The 19,524-nt window shown below is 55.4% G+C and overlaps 1 protein-coding gene and 1 long non-coding RNA gene across 2 annotated transcripts; one reads left to right on the top strand and one right to left on the bottom strand.

Moving 5' to 3' along the window:
• Positions 1–59: 59 nt before the first annotated feature.
• Positions 60–16,379, bottom strand: Ccdc174 (coiled-coil domain containing 174). The gene is made up of 11 exons (XM_078033406.1): positions 16,254–16,379; positions 14,328–14,432; positions 13,876–13,976; positions 10,279–10,337; positions 8,523–8,703; positions 5,868–5,963; positions 4,752–4,894; positions 4,236–4,330; positions 3,701–3,833; positions 1,335–1,487; positions 60–366 (listed from the first exon to the last, which is right to left on the bottom strand). The coding sequence occupies exons 1-11, from the start codon at positions 16,293–16,295 to the stop codon at positions 68–70; spliced, it is 1,407 nt and encodes a 468-aa protein (XP_077889532.1). The 5' UTR covers positions 16,296–16,379; the 3' UTR covers positions 60–67.
• LOC144371164 (uncharacterized) lies at positions 16,374–18,467 on the top strand. Its single transcript, XR_013431299.1, has 3 exons — positions 16,374–16,488; positions 17,525–18,054; positions 18,184–18,467. It is a non-coding gene; the product is annotated as an uncharacterized LOC144371164 (long non-coding RNA).
• The last annotated feature ends 1,057 nt before the right edge of the window (positions 18,468–19,524 follow it).

Genomic DNA, 19,524 nt, shown 5'->3' with positions numbered 1-19,524 from the left:
AGCTGTGTCCCCTCTCTGAGAGGAAGACGCCGTCCACAGCACACACCAAGGCAGAATGCTTCCCGGGTCATGTCACTTGCTTGTAATAGGAGATCATCTCATCCAGAGTTTCAAAGGTGACCCTGGGGGCTTGGGGTGGGCCCGCAGGGGCAGAGGAGGACGGTGACTGTGCGGAGCTGGGCTCCTGGCTCTGGCCAGGCCGCTGCCCTGGGTCACCCGGTGCTGGTCCAGGTCTGTTCCACGTCTGGCCACTGCAAGCACCAGTTCTCTTTTGACCCACAAAGTAATCGGATGGCGGGGCAAACTCGGGGTCTCGCTCGGCCCGCAGGTCTGACTGCCTCTTCGACCAGTACCCAAAGGAGAATTCTGGTGACAATAAGAAAGAGCACTGTTAGAACTGACTACGAATCCGTTAAATGTAGAGTCATTGTTTTACAATCATTGTGCATCTTTTTCTTTGGTACCAGGGATTGAACCCTGGGGTGCTTCACCACTGAGCCACATCCCCAGCCCTTTTTATTGTTTATTTTGAGACAGGGTCTTATTAAGTGGCTGAGGCTGGCCTCCAACTTGTGATCCTCCTGTCTCAGCCTCCTGAGCTGCTGGAATCACAGACCTGCTCCACCCTACCCTGCTCAGTTATTATATCTGTATTTTTAAAAATCACAAATTCTCTGAAGAACAAGGATAGCAACAACAAGACTGTATTATATAATATATGCAATAAATAGTTGCAAGAAGTCAGGCTAAGAGAGGGGAGAAGCGACTCCACTACATCTGAGAGTGAAACAGAGAACAGCAGGACTGTCAGACACGGGAGGCACTTGGCACCCAAACACAAATCTTGCCCTTACTGAGTGTTTGAAGGGGGGCACGCAAGCCACTTCCACTGTGCACACGGGAGACTGCTGGACAGGGGCTTCCCAACCCCAGACCTGCATCCCTGCACCGTAAAGTGGTTCCAGAACTGTGAAACCAAGGGGGGGCACGGATCCTGCTCCCCAAGTGCTTCTCTCACGCGCACACACACACACACACACACACACACATGCGCTCTCTCTCTCCCTCTCTCCATGAGGGCTTTGTGGGTAGATCCTGGTCTTTTCCCAGGATATTTTCTAGCTGTGTTCACAAACAGCTGGTGACGAGCATGCCAAGATCAGTGAGGATCTGGGTTCCTAACTCCCAAGGGACCCTAAGACCCACCGCGGAGCTGGGCGTGTGGCTCAGCAGAGGGGCATGTGCCCTGCACAGAAGAATGAGAAACAGAGAACCCACTTTGACTTAAAAGCAAAACCAGCACAGCCCCCTGCCGCCTGCCGGGCCTCGCTTACCCTTGCCCCTGTCCCACTCGCGGACGTGTGGCACTCCGGGCTTGGTGTCCTTCCTCTCCTGGATGATGACTTCCACTTTGCTGTTCTGGGCAGCAGGAGGCGGAGCTGGCCCAGCTTCTGGTTCTGGAGCCGGAGGCCCAATAACAGCTGCGTCTGTGTTTTGTAAGGAAACAAAGTCCTCATTATGACAACGGAAGAAGCAGACGTGCCACTCCTGAGAGACAGGTGGCGCTCAGGGCTTACAAGCGTCAGCTCAGCAATGTCCCACAGGGGTCAGACCCCAGGCAGGGTGACATGAGTCTCTGTCCCCACCACGTCTCTACTGCACAACTGGGGATCTCAGGACCGGAAGCGCCCCAAGTCCTCAACCCGAGTCACACTCCCAGCACAGCAGCGAGGCTGGGGGTGCAGAGCGGGACCTGCTCCAGGCTGCGCCCCTCGGGCCAGATTTTAAATTTCTAAATGAGATGATTTCTCAAAAACACGGCAGTGACCCTTCACAGCTGGGAATGACGGACGTTCAGGACCCACAGCAAAAGAGCAGGCAACACGAAGAGCTCACGTGGCAGGAAACTACGACACCTAAATGCAAGCTTTCAGATTTCTAGATCTTTCTGGGCTCCTTTCAGGGCTAACTAGGTTTTGCTCAGATGTTAGAGAACGGCTCCCTGCAGCCCCAGGCCCCTCTCAGGAGCCTTTCCCAGCCCCCCCCACCCTGCAGCCTGTCTGCCCTGGGCCTGGGCCCTGCTGGGGGCTGTCAGAGCACAGATTGTTCATGACTTCTCAAGAGGAAGCGGCTCCCCTCTCCTCCTGGCCCCTTCCTGGGCTGATGGGGAGTGGAGCTGGGGAGAGCTGTGGCCTCCAGGTCAGCAGGATGCAGAGGACCCCCTGGGGCAGAGCTGCCCCTCGAGACCCCCACCCGGCCACCTCTGAAGTACTAAAGGGACAAACAGACTTCTGTCTTCTCTGCCCCACGAGGGACCCACTGCAGCAGCTCAGCTGCTTCTCCATCCCGCACCCAGGAAGCTAGTGTGCGGGATGGAGAAGCAGCTGCAGCATGGGTTTTTCGGTAAGCTGTCTGTATTCATGTCTCTGAAGTTTTATCTTATTACCAAGTTTATGAATGAATTTGAAAGCAAGAGGATTTGGGAAAGGCCCACTCACACACTGCTGGTGGGCCTGCAAACGGGCAGCCAACATGGAGAGCAGCATGGAGACTGCTCAGGAAACTGGGAATGGAACCACCATGTGACCCAGCTGTCTGTCTCCTCGGTCTATAGCCAAAGGACTAAAAATGACCATACTACAGGGACACAGCCACATCGATGCTTATAGCAGCACAATTCACAACAGCTAAACTGTGGAGCCAACCTAGATGCCCTTCAGTAGATGAATGGATAAAGAAAATGTGGTATATACACAGTGGAATATTACTCAGCAATAAAAGAGAATAAAATGATGGCATTGGCAGGTAGATGGATGGAGTTAGAGAATATCATGCTAAGTAAGCCAATCCCACAAAACCAGAGGCTGACCCATAAAGGGGGAGGGAGCATGGGAGGAATGGAGGGGACAGGGACAAAGGGGAGGGCGGGGTGGGGAGGGGGTACGAGGGCAGGAAAGATGGTGGAATGAGATGGACGTCGTTACCCAGGTACACGTATGACTGCCCCTATGATATGACGCTCCACAGTGTACAAGCAGAGAAGTGAAAAGTTGTGCTGCAGCTGTGCACAATGACTCAAAATGCATTCTGCTGTCATATGCGCATAATTAGAATGAATTTTAAAAAGTACTACAGCCATTAGTTTAAAAAAAAAAGGATGTCCAAAAGGCAAGGAGGAAGTGTGAACGTTCCCCCCATAGAGACCTGACGAACACACTTGCTCTGGTTTAGGAATGACACACACAGTGCACTTGCACGGATATGTAACAGCCAATTCCCCCGCCCACACAGTCAGGTGTGCTGGGCGTTGGCCCAAGAAAGGGCTACACAAGGCATGCACGTACCCACACGTCACGTGGACCCCGTAAATACGCACAATGGTTTTGTGTATTTAAAAAATAAAAATGTTAACTCCGTGATACACATGCGCATGCGTACACTTTCCTAAGGTGCTTTTCTGTGGGTCTTGGTGACTAACCCACCGCGTTAGGAGGCGCCCAGTGAATTATCTGTCTGTCGTGCAGAAGTATTTCAGTGTCACTCTGCATCACTCTGGTCACACACACTGCTCGTGCAGGACCCCAGCCTGCTGTTAAAGGCTCAGGTAAACCGAGGCTCGCTCCCCACAGCCGCCCTGCGGGGGGACGCAGCCGGAACCAGCTCCCCCTCCTGAGGGCCAGAGCCCTGAGTCGCACGCTACCTGGGTCCCCCTCTTCCGTCCCGTCGTCTTTGGATTTCTTCATCTTCTTTTGGCGCAGCTTGGCTAGCCTGGCTTCCAACAGGGCCTTCCGCTTTTCCTTTATGTTTTCCCGTTTGATTCTCTGATCTGTGGTCTAGAGAAAAAGCCAGAAAATGATTTCTTTTGGAGTCAGGTTCACAATATTTCTTTCCAAAAGGATGAAATAGTTTTCTTCTAAGAACAGACAGACTCATTGGTTCTCCCAGCACATCCGAGAAGCTACCGTGGAGATGCTGAATGAAGACTAGGAGGTGCTCTTGTGAGAACCCTGGGGGCCGGGGTCACAGGCACAGCGCTGGCCTGGCACGTGGGAGGCCCTGGGTCCCATCCCCAGCACCACAGGAAAATAAATAAAATAAAACAAAGGCATCTGTCCCCACACGACCACCAAAAACAGGCAAAGAGAATAACTCTTAATGTCTTAGGAAGTTGAAGAAGAACACGTTGAAACCAAAGGCCGGATGCTGTCCCTGACAGGTGGACGCTGGCCCCGTACCTGCTCGCGCAGCGTCTCCAAAGTCTTCATCTGCTTGCTCCTCAGCTCCTGGTCTCGGGCAAAGGCAAAATACCCAACGCCCAGCTGCCGGGCCTCTGGAAGGAGTCGGCGAGATGCAGAGGTCAGACTTCCCTGAGCACCAGGCGATGCTCGGGCAGATTTCCCACCCACACCAAAAAGGAACCACTGCTCTCTGCACAGGTTTTTAAAAATGTCCCATTTTCTAAATGCACAATGAAGCCAAAGAACAGAAACAAAGTTGGAACTAGTTTTCATCTTGTTTGCAAAGATGCGTCCACCTCCAGCCACAGCTGTCCCTAACAGCTGGCTCCACAGGCGCTGCAGGAGGGAGGCGTCCATGTGAGCATCCCCTGGGCTCTGGAGTGGGCAAGGGGCATCATGCCAGGGCAGGGTCTCCTCTGCCACAGTGACCACCTGTGCGTGTTCCCCGTTACACCTGTCCCCAGGCCACCATCTTAGAAAGTGGCTTGAGAAGCTGCAAGGGACCAGCAATACCGTTCTCCCGGATGTCCTCGTAGTGCAGGGGACCCACGGGCCGCTGCAGGGCCTCCCGCTCCTCCTCCTCCCACTGCTGGCGCTGCAGCTCCTTCCTCATGTCCTCCGACAGCAGGGTCTTCTCGTTGGCAGGACTGACGAAGCTGGGAGGGGACACGGCACAGTAAGGCTCGCTGCAGGTCACCCTGGGGTGGCCCTGCTGGTGCTCAGCGGCGGGGACCAGGGAAAGCAACCCTGTTTGGTAGGGACAGCAGCTCCGCACGGGGGCTTCTGGTCTGCAACACCACTGGTGGTCAGCGCGGGAGTTTCATCTTTTAAACCAAGCGCCAGGCTGGCCGCTGAGCACAAGGGGCTCTTGCTCTATGACCAAGGTCCTGGCAAGACGGGAGGTGACCTGGGCAGCGGGAGGAACCGGGGCCTGTGTGCATGGCCACCAGGGACACAGCTGCCCAACACTGCACCCAGGGGGCCTCCTGGCCCGAGGTGGCCGAGGTGGCCGCTGTCCTTTCCTGTGCAGGGCCCAGGCCTGTCCACAGGATGCCCAAACCTGGGGGTGGGACGAGGTGGCGTTTTTGCCAACCCTTTTTATACAGAAGTGGCTCGGGGAAGAGGGATTCTGTTCCCGGATATTTTAGCAAGTTTGATTCCACGAGGGGAAGGGAGAATGAGGCCTTTAGTTTAAAACCCACAGATGATCAAACGGAAAGCAACTCAGCCAAGATGCCCACCCACCTGCCTGTGGGTGAGTGATGGGGTGTTGGTTCTCAGGCCCCATGTCCACCAAGCCTCGCTGTGGGCCTGCCCTGGCCTCCCTCTGCACTGGTCACTGCCATCAGCCCCCAAGCTCCATCAGTTCCTTTCAGGAGCTGCGATACACAGATGATCGGAGCAGGTGCCCACAGCAGCCTTCGCCACCTGGGAGGCTGAGGCAGGAGGACGGCTGGGGACCAGGACTCAGGACACAAGGAGAAAGACTCTCCCTGAGTGTGGGCCACATACGTACGGGCAGGCCACCTCCTGGAGAGCTTCCCTAAGTGAAGGGGACAGAGACGACCACACAGAGCCTCTACGACTGTGGCACCTAACGCAGGGACGTGGCCGTGCAGAGGAACTCACAGTCTGCCCTGCAGGTCCTTGTCCATCTCCAGCAGAGCCGGCAGGTCCTTCCTCATGCAGCGCCGGGAGCGCCCCAGAGAGTCCACGTAATCCACCCTGCAATCAGTGACAAGGCATGAGAAGGCGTGGCACCCCGTCCCCAGGTCAGGGACACGGAGCAGGACAGGAAAGGATGCGGGCTCAGCCACCACCGAGAACACGCTTCTCAACACGGGCACACGACGGGCTGAGGCCACAGCTGACACTCGGCCTCTGGCTACAAAGGTGACCCTCCCACCGAGGAACCTGCCCCGCCACCTGGGAACCCACTGCATGTTGTCAGGTGGGCACAAACACAGCGTCCATGACTTCACTCTGTCCCCTGGGTCCCCACTGCCCATTTCCTTAGGTTCTTCTGAGTCTATTTCCTTTATGTCTTCCAACGGGGACAATTCTTCCCAAGGAGTCAGAAATCGCTTATCCTATGTCATTGTGTTTTCTGGGCTTTAATTAGCGGGAAACCAAACAATTCACCTCTGTCCTGGTCTCTGCCTGCTCTAGATGGTGGGGACAGGGGGCAGGGCGGGAGGGAGACGCTGGCATTTCACCCGCGTTATGACGCGGGCAGGGGGTGTCCCCGGCCTTCAGCAGGGCCCTGGGCGCACAGTGGGGCCTCAATGAGGACTGACTGGTGGAACCATCGGGCTCAGACTCCGCGGGCCGGGTGTCTCTGGCTGGCCACTCCCTTCCTAGCGGGCAACGCTGATTTCAATCAATGGCCCCTGATTTAGAACCCGAGGGTCTGGGCTTCCTGTCGTGTGGCCCCACCACTGATCCAGCGGAGAAGCAGAACCTCCAACTGCGGAATTCTTCCCTGTTTCTAATGAATGGGAGGGAAGACAGCCAGCCAGATGGCCCGAGGGATTATTTACGGTATTTTGGGGGGAAGATTTTCCACCACCTGGAACTTAACTCCTCAGAGGACTTGCCAAGCAGTTGGATTCCGGAGCTTGGTTTAAAAACAAAATAAAACACAAAGCGCCAGAACGGCTTGCGGGGCGTCCTCCTTCACCACAGGGTGGCATGTGACACCGCACGTGTCCCCAGAGCTCTTCAAATCACTGGCAAACCACTCGTGATCACAGAGGCCTTAATAAGCCAAAGATCTGCAGGAGACTTCAGGCTTTTAAGGGCCTGTTCTGCTTCTGAGGCCCCCAGCTCAGACCCCCCAAAGCAGAGCAGGGCGGCGGCGGCTGTATCAGTGGTCCCCCGTCCCTGAGCAAGCCCTGTCCTGGGCCAATGAGGGGAAGCAAGGGTGATTCCAAGGACGGTTAATGTCACCCCGTCTCCAAAGGGCTCTGGGGAGGGTGACGCATGGGCCCAGGAGAGGCCAATGCCATCAGGCAGGACCCAGGGACGACCCTATGTCTTCTCAGACATTTTCCTGGCAAGTGTCAATCATAAGTTAAGACCCCCCAAAGCAGGGAGTGCATTAAGTGTCACCCAAGTTCAGAGGAGGGAGAAATCACATCAGCAATGGGGACGAGGGGCTGTGACATGGGATGGGACCCTGTCTTTTAGTGTGCAGCTACCCCACACCCAGCCACCCAGCCAGGAGTCCTGGACAGTAGAGATGACGCCTGTTTTATCCCAATAAAATGCTACCTCGGGCCGAGGGCGGAAAATCACTGACAAAGGCCACCCACCGACTTCCCGGGCAGCTGCCCCCCCCCAGTGCAGACCCCCGAGGCTCGCAGGCAGGGCGGGGGCAGGGCTGGCCCGGGAAGGGGTCAGAGGTGCCCAGGGCCCTCAGGCACTGCCCACCAGGGCTCCTAATGACAACGTCGTAGGCAGAGACTGCACCACGGTGGGACTGTCATTCCAGTGTCTGTAAGGAAAGCCCGGGCTCTGTCCCCACCCCTTCACCTACACGGAGGTGGCACCCAGAAATCGCCTGTGACAAAGCTCCCCAGACGCCTGGGGACCTCCGGAGAGCAGTGCCCAGGTGGCCCCGGGGTGCTGTCACCTCCTGAGGGGACCACAAAGCCAAGGTCACGGGAACAGACACACACTGCAGCCTCCACCTTACAGATGAGGGAACTGGACCTCCGAGGTCAGAAAGGTGACTGTGGTCACACGGGCAGCGGTGGGTGGCAGTGGAGCTATCCAGGGCCACAATGCCATACCCCATGGCTGGAACATGACACGGGCACAGCGGGGCTCGCCTGGGGGCTCCCACTTCTGCCTGAACAGCTCTTCAGTGTCAGAGCAAAGTGCAGAGGGCGTCCCCAAGCACCCCTGGGCCTGGCACAGCGCTGGATGACAGCAAGGGCTCGGTCGTCACATGTGACGACTGTTGTCTCTGTGGGAGCCGCTGCCTGACCTCTGTGACACGCTGACCACCCTCACTTAAGAGGGGTCCCCAGTCAGGGGCGCTGGTGCACACCTGTCATCCCAGGGGCTGGGGAGGCTGAGGCAGGAGGATCGTGAGGTCAAGGCCAGCCTCAACAAGAGTGAGGCCCTGAGCAGCTCAAGGAGACCCTGTCTCTAAATAAAATGCAAAACAGGGCTGGGGACGGGGCTCAGGGGTCGAGGCCCCCAGGTCCAAGCCCTGATACTAAAACACAAAGGGTCCAAAGACAGAAGGCCCACACACAGCACCCCCACGGCACCCACCATTCTTCACCGGGGTCCTGGGGAGGAGGAATGTCCCTGTCCGAGAGGCGCTCGTCGTCCTCGTCGTCCCTCTGGGCCGTGTTGCGGGCCTCTCTGGCGGCACGGGACGCCTCCACCTCCCTGCGCTTGTCTATGAGTTTCTGAGTGAAGTCCACGAGGTACAGCTCCTCCACCTCCTCGTCTAGGACGCAGGGACGACATTCAGGCCTCGACGGCATGGAAGGGAAGCACCCAGGACCCTGGCCCAGGTCCCCGGGAGGCTCCGCTGCCCCTGCCAGCTCAGCAGCCACCGCCCCCACCCTGGGAAGGCCACCAGGGCACAGAGGGGCCCGCCCCTGGGGGAGCTGGGAGCAGGCCACGGGAGTCGTGGACACACAGAAGCTGCAGGTTCCTGCCGCGTCTCAGGACGCCCTGGGGACGCCACAGCCCTGCCTTCCTCGGGCCATCAGCTGAGGACGGGGACCTGGCTCTCCCCACACACCTCCCACACCAAGGCCGCGACCCGGCCTCACACAGGGAAAGGACTTCTTTTCCAGCCAGTGGCCTTGGCGTTCAGACAGGCCAGGCCTGCTCTGCAGGGCACACAGGGGGCAGTGATGTCCACCCGCAGGGCCTCGGTCACCGAGGACCAGAACACAGGGACAGTCACGCAGCACCCCGACTTTAACTTAACCCAGGACAGCTCCTGCGTGCACAAGTTAAGGGAAACGCCACCGTGCTGGGTTTAGGTGCACTGAGGAGAGGCAGCGGTGACCCGGGCCAGCCCTGCCTGTCCCCTAGCTACACCCGGGCCCCAGGCTGGGCTCCTGCTGGCCAGCCCCTCCCTCACCCATCTGCTCCCCCGACCGTGCAGACCTTAGGGGGCACCCCACGGCCCCCCTTCTCCCTGATAATCACCTGGCCACAGACCCACGGTCCCTGTCCTCTGGGAATGGAATGTACACTGCCCCATAAAAGCCTGTCCCACTGTTTGCTAACTGTGAGCTGGACTTTCTTTTTCTGGGGGTCTGAGGAAACAGTTTTATTATTACTACTTCAAAGCAGCTGTAAGCACGACATGGAAATATGATTAAAAAATAGAAGGAGACGGGGTCAGTGGTGAACACCTGGGATCCCAGCAGCTCAGGAGGCCAAGGCAGGAGGATCGCGAGTTCAAAGCCAGCCTCAGCAATGGAGGCCCTAAGCAACTCAGCGAGACCCTGTCTCTAAATAAAACACTAAACAGGGCTGGGGAAGGGGCTTAGTGGTTGAGTGTCCCTGAGCTCAATTCCCCTGGCACACTCCCCACCAAAAGTTAAAAATCAAAATAGTAAAAAGAAAAGAGAAGCCTGCGGCCGTGGTATGACCACGACTCCACCCGCCTTTCCGCTGCTCAAACGCAGCTGCTACTATACGTAAGTGAGGCTCATTTAGACCTTATTTCCTGACGGTGCCTGGTCCTGTGCCCTCTTTCTCCACCTGGGGACATCTGTCCCTGAGGGAAGACACCGAGAGGCTGGGCTCGTGCTGGCTGTCTCCCCCCAGCACCCTGCACAGCACCCACAGGGCAACCGGGAAGTCGCTCTGCACTGTTCCTGTGCCGCCAGAGAAAGCAGGATTTTCCTGGTTATTTTTATTTATTTGCTTATTTTTTGGGGGGTGCCGAGGCTTGAACCCTGGGCCTCCTGCAGGCCAGGGGAGCCCCAGCCCAGCCTCTCCCTCTTCTACCAAATAAAGTAATAACTCAGAATAAATCAGTATAAATAGACACACTCACCTATAAAGTCTCCTTTAGTCATTTTTTCGTATAACTTGGCTTTTTCTTCCAATTTTTCCCTGGGAGAAAAAAAGACACAAGTATTAGAAATGGCCTCCCAACTGTCCCTCCTGGTGAGGGGCCACCCCCCCAGCCTGACAGCTGCCATCTGCCCAGGAGGCCTGGCTCACGAGGTGGCCACAACTAAAGGCCACCAGGCTGAGCCAGGACAGCCCCACGGCCCCTGAGGACATGCGTTCCAGTGTCCCAGGACCTCACAGCGGCCACAGCAGCCCCTCAGTGAACGTGGGACTGAACGAATAAATGACAAAGTCCCAACTGCTCAACCTAACTGCTAACGCAACCGGAATCCACAGCAAACGAGACGCCTGGGGACAAGGACGCTCTCTAGTCGTGGACGCTGAACAGAGACCAAAGTGGAGGCCAAGCTTTACGCACGGCCTCCACTTTAGACACGGGCCCTGGCCGCTCATGGACCTGGAAACCAACGTCTGAGAAGTCTAATAAAAATACGATAATGGGGCTGGGGCTCAGGGTACAGCACTCACCTCGCACGTGCAGGGCCCTGGGTTCGAGCCTCAGCACCACATAAAAATAAATAAGTAAAGGTCTAAAAAAAATTTTAAAACCATGATGATGTGGGTGCAGCGTGCACACCTGTGATCCCAGCTACTCGGGAGGCTGAGGAAGGAGGATGGAAGTTTCGAGGCCGCCTGGGCAAGACCTCATCTCCAAATACAAAATAACAACTGAGGGATGGAGCCGGGCGGTGGGGCACCCTGGTTCGACCCCCCAGGACCTCGAGAGGCAAAAGAAAAAAAAAAAAAGGTCAAGTGTGTCTGGCGGAGGGCATGAATAATGGATGGGACACATTTGCTCATAAAGAGCAGACGACACCTTGGCATTTCGGCGAAGCAGCCTCCCTGCTCAGATTGATCCGGGTGACATTTATTTTTCGCAGGCGCAGGCCGGCTGGGAGGGCAGGCGGACCTTTAATCCAGAAACCCTTAATGACAAGAGAGCACCCAGAGGTCACCCGCTCTTCCTCTTGTGAGTGACCTTCATCACAATGGGCCATTTCACTTCTAATGTCACCCGGAGGCTGTGAAGTCCTGGGTCGCTGCTGTGACAAGCTACTGACCTTTCTGTGCCTCAGTTCCCACGGACAGACGGAAAAGGAAACCAGTGGGGACAGACATAACCACGTACAAGACAGACTCTGCTGGAGCACAACAGGGCAAGGCCTCGGCACCTGTTTCACAAAACTAAAGTCCTGAGCACATGTTCAGTAGCAAAAGGACATCGCAGTGGCCACACCGTAGCTGGGCACGGGGCACATGGCTGTGGTCCTAGTGGCTCAGGAGGCTGAGGCAGGAGGATCACAAATTGAAGGCCAGCCTCAGCAACATAGCAAGGTCCTGAGGAACTTGGCTAGACCCTGTCCCAATATTACGAAAAAGGGCTGGGGATGTGGCTCAGGGGTGAAGCTTCCCTGGATTCAACCACTGGGACCGAAAAATTTCTAAAAATTAAAATTATAAAAGGTCATATCTTTAAGTGAAGCCTGTGGTCTGCTGCAGACAGGCCAAGCACCACGAAAATACACCCCCAGGCGGGCTGACATCCTGCCCTGAGTTTCAGAGCCACAACAGCCGAGCAACCTAGTAAGCACTGTTGGCGACTGCAAAGGGTTTTGTTTTCTTTTTAGTAATTTTATTTTATTTCGGTACCAGGGATTGAACCCAGGGGCACTTAACCACGGAGCCCCGTCCCCAGCCCTTTATATATTTTATTTAGAGACAGGGCCTCCTTGAGCTGCTGAAGCTGGCCTCTACTTTGTGATCCTCCAGCCTGAGCCTCCCGAGGTTCTGGGATGACAGGTGTGAGCTACCACACCTGGCCAACTAGAAAGTCCTTATCAGCCAGCGTGTCCACAACCATAGATGACCATCGGGGCAGACAGGAACAACTGGGGCTCTCTGAGTTAAGGGGAACCCTGTCTCTTTGCAGATGTCAACTGATGAACATAATGGGAAAATAATTAAGACAGAATCAGAAAAACCATCGTTTTGAAACTGTCCGTGTACTAACTGAGGAGTGGCACTTCTACCAGCAAGGACAGACCACGGCGGGAAAACAGGACACCCAGAGTCTCCAGTTTCCCACCTCAGCCTACGGCCGACTAGGAGCGGGGACGGGCACCCTCACAGGGCAGAGGTGGCAGACCTACCCTGACCTGGTGACCAGACTCACCAGCACTCAGGATGACCCACACCGGCCCCAGCAGCCTCTGGTACCCAGAGCTTCAACAGGACCCCACCTGGTCGGGTTTGCTGTTGAAGTACCTGGCGGGCGCTCAGCAATGTCAAGGGCACGAGAGGCAACAGGACAGCGAGGGGACAGCGCTACACGGAAGGGGCTGAGAGGCTGGACCAAAGGCGACGGGTAATCTTGGGATCTTGGGATCCGCATCTTTTAAAAACATCACAGGACGTGACTGTACTAGGACAGCTGGCAGGATCAGAAATACAGACCAAAATGGCACCACTTCACGTGCTGAATTTCTCGGGCAAGACAAGTTAGGTGCTGAAATATTCAGAAGCCCAGTGTCACCCTGGGGCGTGGGGGTGGGAGAGGGGCAGAAGGGGGGAAGGAAGACCAGCGAGTATTCCAAAGGTCCCTGCAGCCTCCTTGCAATCCCTGTGCTGGTCTGGGGGCAACCAGGGTCTCTGAATGCCAACGCCATGCCACCTAGAACCCAGAACCACACCACGGGGATTCCTTTTAAAAACCTGTGGACAGGGCCAGGCACGGTGCGGCACACCTACCATCCCAGCTAGTCTGGAGGCTGAGGCAGGAGGATCCCAAGTTGGAGGCCAGTTTGGACAACGTAGTGAGACCCTGACTCAAAATAAAAAATAAAGGACTGGGGACACAGCTCCGAGGTAGGGCCTCCCTGAGTCCAATCCCTAATACTGTGCAAAAGCAAAGAAACCAACAAACAAAATCCTGTTGATGATTTTAGTGTCTAACAATAGTCCAGAGAAGGATCCTCTTCATCTTTTAAATCGAGACTGTGTTCTATCATTTTGTAAAACAACAGATACAAATGCAGATTCTATTTACAGTCGGACCTCCATATCCAGATCCCACATCTCCACACTCAACTCACTAGGGATCAACAATATTAGGAAAAAATGTCACACTGTGGCTGGTGGGCACTGTGCGGCGAGTGTCTGTGTGGAACGTGGACAGGACTGTTCCTTGTGATCGTCCCCAAGCCGTACAGCGTCAGCACTTACTCCACACTCACATCGTCTTAGCAAACAATCTACCACAGTCAGCAGGATCATGAGGCTTCTGTGCGAATATTTTGTCATTTTACCTAAAGGGCTCAGGCACCTTGGCCGTAGGTATCTGCAGGGACGGGTCCTGACCTCAGGCCCCCTGAACGTGAGGAGCCACTGCATTGGCACCCACAGTCCACAGAGCACCTGGCTAGGGGGACGCGACTTCACATGTGGAAACCGAGAGTCAGATGGGAACGCTGTACGGTGGCCAGGGCGACCCCAGGCCTTGGCTCTCAGCCCCACGCACCTCGCCCTGTCCAGCGTCTTCTGTTCCTCCGCCCTCTGTTCGGCATCCTTCTCCGCCCGGGTGGAGACTCCTGTGTTCTGCTTGCTCCAGATGCTGGGTTTCTGGAGGGTGATTCAAAGAGATCAGAAAGGCCACCGACCCCACCAGACCAGACCCTCAGCCCCGTGCAGCTCAACAGGAGGGCATGGGGCCAAGGCTTCCCTGAGAACCTGAACAAGCCGCGTATCAGCGAAGCGTCCTTTTCCAAAACTAGCACCAATGAGGCAGAGTGGACAGACGGACAATGTGCTCTTAAACACTCCCACTGATTCTATTTCAGGGTCTCATCCGCCTCGTGCAGGTGTCTAACTGCACGTCCATATGCACAGAGACCCCCGTCACCTTCTAAACCCTAACACAGCACGATCACCCCAGGTCTGGGACCAAGGCAGACAATTCGGTCTGATTTTTACCTTATTCGTTGTCTTTGGTTTTTCCCAAACGCCAGAATCTTTCAGGTGCTTCTGTTGCTTGAATTCTTCTTGTTTGCGGAAGAGTTCCGCCTTCAGATCCACCAACTGCAACACACCACGAGGTGAGCGAGAGGGTCCCCTCGGATCTAGCAGGCGACAGGGTCGCTCCGCGATTGCCATTCCCAAAGCCAGACCTCCCTCCCTCCCCGTGCAGGGACACGCAACTCAGGACTCAGTTACCATCCTACAGGGGACGGTCTCTGGTCAGCCACTATCTGACACTTCACTAAGTGCTGTCACTGTCACCGCTGAAGAGCAGGAAGCAGACGTGAATCAGACAGGCTCCCTGCCTCCAAGGGCCTACGATCTAATGACAAGGGCAATTACACTGGCTCAGCCACCAAGCCCACTCTGTGAAAAAGGACATAAGGACAATCTCCTCCCTAAGGGTCCAGGCACAAGTGCTTATATGCGTGGGCCTGTGTGCAGCAGATGTCCACCACTGACTGGCCTTTAAGGAAAATAGGCACAGCGGAGTTCAGTGCTCTCTGCTTTGGAAGAAATCAATTTAAAAGTGACTTTGGGGAGGATTTTAATAACGCAGAGGACAGGCTGGGCACGCAGGCGCCACCCGTAATCCCAGCAATGTTGGAGGCTGAGGCAGGAGGATAGCAAGTTCGAGGCCGGTCTCAGCAACTTAGTGAGACGATTGTCTCAAAATTTGATAAATAATAAAAAGGGCGGGGGATGTGGCTCCGTGGTAGTGTCCCCCAGTACTGGGTGGGGGAACCCCAATAAAGGACAGTTTCCTTTAGGGCCTACTGTTGTAAATTCTTAAAGACAAAAAGGGGGAGGGAAAGGAGAAATAGTGGGGAATTATATCAGCCCAACTACATTGTGATATTGTATTCGAGGACAAATATGTGACACTATTGTGTACAACCCATGATGAACGGGGAGAAAAAAATTTCAGCTCATCTTTCAAGCCTTCTATTTTTTTTTTTCTTTTGGTACTGGGGATGGAACTCAGGGTCACTCGCCCCCCGAGCCCCATCCCCAGCCCTATTTGGTATTTTATTTAGAGACAGGGGCTCACTGAGTTGCTCAGGGCCTCGATAAGATGCTGAGGCTGGCCTTGAACCCCCGATCCTCCTGCCTCAGCCTCCCCAGCTGGAACATTTGATGACTTTTAACATTTATACCTTTGCGATTGAATTTTATTTATTTATCGGCACCAGGGATTGAACCCAGGGGTGCTTAACCGCCGAGCCCCACCCCCAGCCCTTTTTACTTCTTATTTGGAGACAGGGTCTCGCTGAGTTGCTTAGAGCTTGGCTAAGCTGCTGAGGCTGGCCTCCAATGGGAGATCCTCCTGCCTCAGCCTCCCCAGACGCTGGGATGACAGGCGTGCGCCTTTCCAAGCTGTCACCCTCACAGCTCCCGCGCAGCACATCCCGTGGGGACCTTGACCCATCCGTTTCTGCAAAGGGGACACGAGGCACGCTGCCACCCGGGAGGGGACAAGGTGACAGATGCAATGTTCTGGAAAGAACGAGCTGGCCCCTGGGTTGGAGGGGAACCCCAAACGGGGATCTGCGTGCAGGGCAGGGCCAGGCCAGGCTTCCTTGCAGAGGGACACACGCTGGCCACCCAGGTCCCCGCGGTGGGGGTGGCCCGGCCAGGCTGCGGCCCAGGGAGGCCCGGGGATCCCCAGCCCTGAAGTGTCGCCGGGTCCGGGTCCCTGTCCGCGGGCTGAGCCGGGTCCGGGTGCTCGTCACGGGGAGAAGGCAGCTCAGGACCCGTAACTAAGGGACCTGTCCCTGTCCCCGGGAGGGGAGAGGCCGGTCCGGGTTCCCGGTGGGCGGAGCGCCCAGGTCCAGGGCCCGGGATGCGGTGCCCGCGGCATTACGTCACACCCGCACTCACCGAGGAGGCTGTAACGTCCAAAGGCTTTTTCCTCCGGTCCATGGTCACTTTCAGGGTCTCCGGCGCCAAGACGCAGCCCTCCGGAGCGCTCCCAAGCCTCCTAAGGCCGCCCGCGGGGCAACCGGAAATGCCTTTGACTAGCGACGCCGAGTTTCCGGCGTGAGTTTCCGCCCTCGGCGCCATCTTGAGAACGTCCGTGGGCGGTGCGTACTGTGTTCACCGCCATTTGCGGAAGGTCAGAGGGAGCGCAGGGGTTGAAGAGGGCGGAGGGTATGAAAGGGCGGGTGTTGGACGCCATCTTGAGAAGGGCGAAGCATAACTTTCAGTGCCTTGGAGGCCATCTTGAGTGGGGAGGGTTGGGTGGTGGAGGTGGAGGGGCGCCATCTTTAGAAGGGTGAAGCAAGCGCCAAGCCTAGCAAAAAAAAAAACGAAGGTGGATTCGTGAAACTGGGAAAACCCAAGGGGCTCGTGGAAGACCTGCTGTATGTCAGGCACCGTCTGTTAATTAATTCATGTTAATTGATTCTCACAAAACTCATGCCACGTGGGAAATGATGATGTTGATGTTAGCAGAAATCATCACTAACCTGCATGCAGTGCTTACTTATTCTGTGCCATTTCACATACTCAAGTTTATAAGAATATAAACTCCAGAAGGTGGCTTCCTGGGTTGGAATCACTGGGAGGGACTCTCTGGAAACTTCTCAGGGACACCCAATAAAACCAGAGTGGAGGAGACACTCTGTCCCTCTGCTCTCCCAGAGGACCCACTCTCTCCCTTCCAGCTTCTGGAAGCTGGAAAAGACAGAGATGGACCCTCTGGTAGGGCCTCCAGCAGGCCAGTACCAGAGGGACAGGTGACTTCCAGCCTCATATGGCCCATTGCCACCTCCAGAATTGTAGGAGAATAAATCCGTGTAGCTTTAAGACACTGAATTTGGGGTAGCTTGTTACAGCAGCAAGAAGAAACTGATACAAACTATAACGACTGTAACAATAACATTTCACGGCACATCAGGGCTGTAGGTAACTCTTCACCTGGATTGTTTTATTTAATCCTGACAATCCCAGAGGAAGTGCTACTGTCCTCCATGTGAACAAACAAACAACAAACAAAAAGGTCCAAGAGGTTCAATGACATGCTAGAAGCCATTTCCCAGCTACCAAGTAATGCATCCTGAATCAATGAATATCTCAAACACCCTGAGTTAATTATTTGCAAGTTATTTACTTGTGGAGAGGGGAACTAACAGGCACTGATTTCCTTGGAGGATGCAAGATCTGCCATGATGTTCTGCATCATCACCTGGGGACCACAGCTGCGGAGTCAGCCATCTAGGGACTGAGATCCCCCCGAAATCGTGAGCCCCCAATCAACTCCCGTCCTCTCCATGGCTCTTGGCAGATCTTTGGACGACGAAAAACTTGACTGAAAGGAGTCGAGTTTAGCTTTCTCTGCAAAATGCATGGGGCAGGGTCCCTGGATGACAACCTCCCAGTTCCCTGTTCAGATTTGCAAAGCCACCGTGATTGCCACCCACGCCACAGAAATTGCTAGAAACCATCCAGAGACTCTCCCTGCCTCCCCCCCCCCTTCCTTGCATGGAATCCAAGCATGGAAAGCAGAACAGCTTACTCTGGAATCCACCAGAATGTTCTCCTGGCACAACCACCAATTTTTTTTTTTTTTTAACATATCCAGTTTTTTCCAACTCTTTTGCTTCCAAGCATGTGGGTCTCTCTGGAATTGCCTTCCTCGACCAAGTACCGAAATTGTGAACCAAAGCAGCTCAGCTCGAAGGTAGACTCCTGTGTCTCTGCGTCTCAGGTTGTGTTAGCTTTGCACTCCATCAATTCGTTTCCCCCCCCCCCAACTGTCCTGGGGAAAGTGGGAATCTGAAGCAACTGGTCTCTATTTTATTTCTGCAAGGAAGGACCTGGCATGAGGTCGTGTCAGGCAGAGGCTACCGAGCAGGTGAGACAAACTAGAACTGGAGAGGCCAGCTGAGTCTGCATATCTGGGACCAGAGGACGACCGTGGGGCTTCCCCTGCAGGCCACTGCGGATGACAGAAGTACTAAGAACCCTGCAGCCTCAAAAGACCTGGCGGTGCCGAGCGCAGTGGCTCACGCCAGCAATCCCAGCGAGTCGGGAGGCCGAGGCAGGAGGATCGCAAATTGGAGGCCAGCCTCAGCAACTTGGTGAGACCCTGTCTCAAAATTAAAAAAATAAATAAATTAATTAAAAGGGCTGGGGAGGTGGCTCAGGGGTAGGGCATCCCCGAGTTCAATCCTCAATACGGGGGGAGGAGGAGGAGGAGGAGGAGGAGCAGGAGGAGTGGGAGGCCCCCACATCATTACCGAGTCCTGAGCTCCTTATTGCAGATGCCCTGATGTCCACTTTAATTTCCTGCCTGGTCTCGATGGACAAACAGATAGAGGCGAACAGAGCTGGAGCCACTGCCGGGGGAGGGAGGCCCTGCAAGAGGCCGTGTAACGGAGGCTGCTGTCCTCTGGGTCCTGCGGGGAAGAGGAGAGTGGTCTCTGTGGGAAGGGGGCTGGGGGCATGGTCTTAGAGGACCCAGGAGCTTGCTGGTTCCCGTGGCCCTCTGGGATTGTCCAGAGGAAGAAGGAGAAGCCGCACACACACAGCCTCCATCCTTCCGTTCCCAGGAGCCTCTGCCCCCGGCACCTCCATTGAGTCCTAAAAGTTCATCCTCAGAATTGTAACAGGCAGGGACTTGACTGTCCCCGTCTTTGTTGGTTCTGAGAGTTGAACCCAGGGGCGCTTAACCCACTGGACCACATCCTCAGCCCTTTTCATTTTTTTCAATTTTAAGACAGGGTCCCACTAAGTTGCTGAGGCCGGCCTCCAACGGTGATCCTCCTGCCTCAGCCTCCCAAGAGGCTGGGATGACAGATGTGCGTCACCCTGTCCGGCCAGGGCCCCTTCCTTTTGTTCCCACATCCATGAATTCATGTGGCCCATGAACAGCTTCGAAGTGCCCCTCTACACTGGGAATCCTGCGGAGTGTTCTTCCCGTGCCATGGAGACCTCACTGAGGATTCTTGTGCCCATTTTGCAGATGAGACAGAGGCTGGGGGAGGGAAAGGACTTGTGTGAACACCCTGTGGGCTTCTGAGGGGATCTAACGCAGGCTGAGAGCGGGTGTCCATTGGGGGGGGGGGTGCCAGCTAAGCCATAACCAAATGATTGGAAGAGAAAAGGGGGGGGGATGAATTTAAGGATCAAACAGGAAATAGGGAGTCCC

This window comes from Ictidomys tridecemlineatus, chromosome 16, assembly GCF_052094955.1.
Source record: "Ictidomys tridecemlineatus isolate mIctTri1 chromosome 16, mIctTri1.hap1, whole genome shotgun sequence".
Classification (NCBI taxonomy): Eukaryota; Metazoa; Chordata; class Mammalia; order Rodentia; family Sciuridae; genus Ictidomys; species Ictidomys tridecemlineatus.
The sequence above is the reverse complement of the archived record's forward strand: the minus strand, read 5'-3'. Positions and strand labels throughout refer to the sequence as shown.